At 39.9% G+C, this 4062-nt stretch overlaps 1 protein-coding gene across 3 annotated transcripts in view; it reads right to left on the reverse strand.

Annotated features, from left to right (window-relative positions):
- The window catches only part of CBFA2T2 (CBFA2/RUNX1 partner transcriptional co-repressor 2), a 159901-nt gene that overhangs the window by 48939 nt on the left and 106900 nt on the right, over positions 1-4062 (reverse strand). For all 3 annotated transcript variants that reach the window (XM_019633519.1, XM_019633517.1, XM_019633520.1), the window contains exon 2: positions 1025-1168. In XM_019633519.1, the coding sequence (XP_019489064.1) occupies positions 1025-1168 (144 nt within the window). The remainder of the gene's footprint in view (positions 1-1024; positions 1169-4062) is intronic.

The following is a 4062-nucleotide window of genomic DNA, read 5'->3' on the forward strand; positions in this document are numbered from 1 at the left end:
TAGGAATAAAATTGCTGAGTTACAGGGTTTGTGGAATTCAGCTTTAGTAGATACTGCCAAACAATTTTCTCATATACTCAAACAATGTGTGTGTGTTAGGTTGCTCCACGCATGCTCACCAAAACTTAATATTCTTTTTCATTTTGAACAGTTCTGTGGGTGTATATGGTATCACATTGGGTTTTCGTTTGCATTGCCTTGATGACTAGTAAAGGTGAATGCCTTGGATTTGTTGGCTACTAGATAACTCTCATGGACTGAACTGTGTCCCCCACAAATTCCTATGTTGAAGTTCTAACACCTCAGAATGTGACTATATTTGGAGACAGGGCCTTTAAGAGTTAAATGAGGTCCTATGGGTAGTCCCTAATCCAATATAACTGTTGTCCTTTTAAGAAGAAAAAGGGACAGCAGGATGCACGTGCACAGAGGCAAGGGCTGGGAGGGCACAGCAGGGAGGCAGCTTCTGCGAGCCAAGGAGAGGCCTCAGAAAAAACCCAACCCGCTGACACCTTGATCTTCAACTTCTAGCCTCCAGGACTGTGAAAAAATAAATTCCTATTGTTTACATCAGCCAGTCTACGGTATTTTGTTATGGCAGTCCCAGCAAAGTAACACAATAATTATTCTCTTTTGTAAGACTTACCATAGCAGTCCTGGAGCACTTTCAGAAGTAGTTCGGTAATTTTATGAAACTTTAATTTCTACAAATCAATATGATAATTTGAATTTATTATTTGACAGCCAAAGAAATTAAAATAGCTACTTACCAGCCAAAGAGAGCGGAAAACTATTAAGACCACTAAATTTCCAAATGTCTAAATTAGCTTAAGCACTATTCTCAGAGGACAAAAGCAATCTATAAAAGTAAGAAATAACCAGATATATATCTCTGACATACATATCTTTTAATAGACATTTTGAAAATGCTGAGAATAGTATATGCAGAAGCCTTTATGGCAATCAGTCACTTAGATCCAAATGTCACTCTGAACCATGAACCCAAGTAATTAAGAGGTCTCACATGCTGTGGGAGTAAATGACACTGGCCTGGGTCCTCCGGGATTTATTGGTGGGAGGGGTGGCATGGTGGGAGGTGAGGATCTTGACTGTATCTTCACTTCCACAGGCGATCCAGGCATTGCTGGCACCCTTTTCTCAGGACCAACTGTAGAGAATAAAAGGAATGGAGGTCAGAGTTTCCTATAAAATAATAAAAACGGTGACAATAATTTGAAATACCAACATATTGTCCTAGAGGATTGAGAAGTTAAGAAAATGCTTAGTTTACTAGGCTGAATAGTGGCCCCAGAAAGGTATGTACCTATTAATCCCTTGAACTGTTAATGTTTTCTTAATTGGAAAAGGGGTTTTTAAAAGTAGTTAAGGAGTGGCAGGATGGCTCAATTGGTTAAAGCGTGTTCTCTGACCAACAAGGTTGCTGGTTTGATTCCTGCATGGGATGGTAGGCTGTGCCCCCTGTAGCTAGAGTGAAAATGGTGACTGGACTTGGAGCTGAGCTGCGTCCTCTACTAGATTGAAAACGACTTGACTTGGAGCTGATGGGTCCTGGAAAAAACACCCTGTTCCTCAATAAAGTTTAAAAAAAAAAAGAAAAGTAGTTAAGGATCTTGAAGGGAGGAGATGATCTCATTCTGGGTTATTTGGGTGGACTCTAAATCCAATATGAATGAAACCCTCCTAAGAAGAGCTGAAGAGACATACACAATAATAGAAGACTACGTGGAAGACAGACATAGTCACACAGAGAGAACACAGTGGGATGATGGAAGTAGAGATTGGAGTGAGGCATCTACAAACCCAGGAATCCCAACTATCATGCGAAACCACCTGAAGCTAGGAGAGAGATATGGAACATTCTTCTGAGGCCCCAAGAAGAAATCAACCCTGCTGGAGCACTGGCCCCTGAACTGTGAGAGAAAACTGTTGTTTGCAGCTGCCCAGTTTGTGGAACTTTGTTATGGCAATCCTAGGAAGCTAAAACAAGGCACCAAGGTCAAGGGCTGATGTGACCTGAAAGATAACAGTGAGGACAGTGGCTGAGAAAGACACCAGGTTATAAATTCAGCTTATCTCAACTGCATTCTTGCTTAACTTCTCTCTATCAATGAATCAAATTAGCAGGGGGAAAAAGCTAATGTGGGACTATCTAGACCAGGAGGTGTCAGATGCATGGCATGGAAATAGAAGCATAATCAGGTGTATAAAAATGACTACAAATGATGAAGTACTAAATTTTGATACCTAGCAACTACTCTCACTAGGAAAAAAAGAGGTGGGTTCAACATCTTTGACATCACGCATGTAAATGTTGCTTATGACATTTGTTCTAAACGATGAAAAGTAGAGGTGATTCTAAACTAAGCACGGGCTATTTCACCCATGGGGATAATTCACAAGCAAGTGTTTGATAACACGAGACAGCAACAAATTCCAGAAAGAGAAACTTGACAGATTAAATCTAATGATGTTAGAATTAGGTCTGAGCTTGATACTGAAGAGTAATATCTTCAAAGTTATTTTTCCCCATTAAAGGAAACCTGTTATATACTTGGTTAACATTAGGGCAAGGGCTGCCATAATCGCCTTTAAATTGAGCTATTTTCCTCTCAGTAATTCCAAGCTTTTCACTTAAGTACCATGTATTTATTCTCCAATAACTGCCGATTTCAATTAAAGTACAAGAAATTGACACCAAAGGTTCAGGTGAGATTGTTAAATCAAAGATTTCTTTCTGTGACATCAGCTGTAAACACAATACATCCAAGAGCATTCGTGACACTGGCAACGAGGTACAGCTTTGCACATTCATGGGCATTGTCTAATGAGGAAAATATCCCCCAATATTATTTTTAATGCTGCAGTCTGCCACATTTTGGGAAGAGATATAATGAATACAAAAAGTCAATCAAGGAAGCAATGCTCCCCAAATTGCAAATCCCCTGACAAAAACATGCAGCTCTCTGAAACCATGTGGACAACACCCTGCCAGCCTCCCCATCTCTCTGTCCAGGACATTTTCTTTGTAAAATTGATGGTCGTCCTGTCTGATTAGTGGACTAATGAGCTGTTGCGTTTGCCTTTTTCTTCCTGACAGTATTTTCTCAGTGCCCTTCAGAGAACAGTTGACACGTTTCCAGCTCTTCCATCTGGGGCCCAGCTTTCTGGAGGATGGGGGAGAAAGGAAGGAAGGAACTGACAGTTGTCTTGCACTGTTTTGTGTTGTGTGGGGTGTGCAACAACCTAGAGGGAGTCTTTCTTCAGACCACCTGCCCTTACAGCAAGGGCGCCAAAGGCCTGAGGAGGGCTTAGCAGTGAGATGTGTTTTAACATTCAGCACTTGGCAGAATGAAAAACTCGGAGCAACCTAACTGCAGAACACTGAATTACACAGCAATTAAAAGCTGCGATACTGGGCAAAATCCAGCCCCTAGAGTCCTGTTTACAGATTAAAACTACCCATCTCTTGTTCACATCACTACTCACAAACTTGCAACACTAGTGTTATTATTCCTCATGCTTCAAGCAATAACACTGTCTAGTAGGAAAAGCATGGGTACGGAAACTGAGACATTTGGTATGAATCCTCATTTTGTTACTAATGATCTATTATACATGAATTTTATAAAACCATTTCACCTTTCTGGGCCTAGTTTTCAATATATATGAAATAAGAGATTTAAGTAAGATGTACCTGGCAGGAAGGATGTAAAGATTACAGATAATGCCTAGATGAGTACTAAGGAAAGAAGGTACTCAGTATCCAGTAATGATGATTAGAAAACATGAAGACTAGTGTCAAGTTCTGATTTTATCATTTATCCAGTAGCCATGTGACCTTGTCCAAGTTAATATTAACATTTGTTTCCCATGGAAAATGGGTATACTATTAACAATTAATCTATCTAACCTCAGAGATATTACATGTAATGATCCAAGAATTAACAGTTACACAAACACCAAGTACAATATAAGATGGTATTTTTTGTTTTGTTTTTAAGATTTTTTATTGGGGAACAGCGCTGGGGAATTGGGGAAGGG

This window comes from Hipposideros armiger, unplaced genomic scaffold (genome assembly GCF_001890085.2).
Source record: "Hipposideros armiger isolate ML-2016 unplaced genomic scaffold, ASM189008v1 scaffold_1335, whole genome shotgun sequence".
Classification (NCBI taxonomy): domain Eukaryota; kingdom Metazoa; phylum Chordata; class Mammalia; order Chiroptera; family Hipposideridae; genus Hipposideros; species Hipposideros armiger.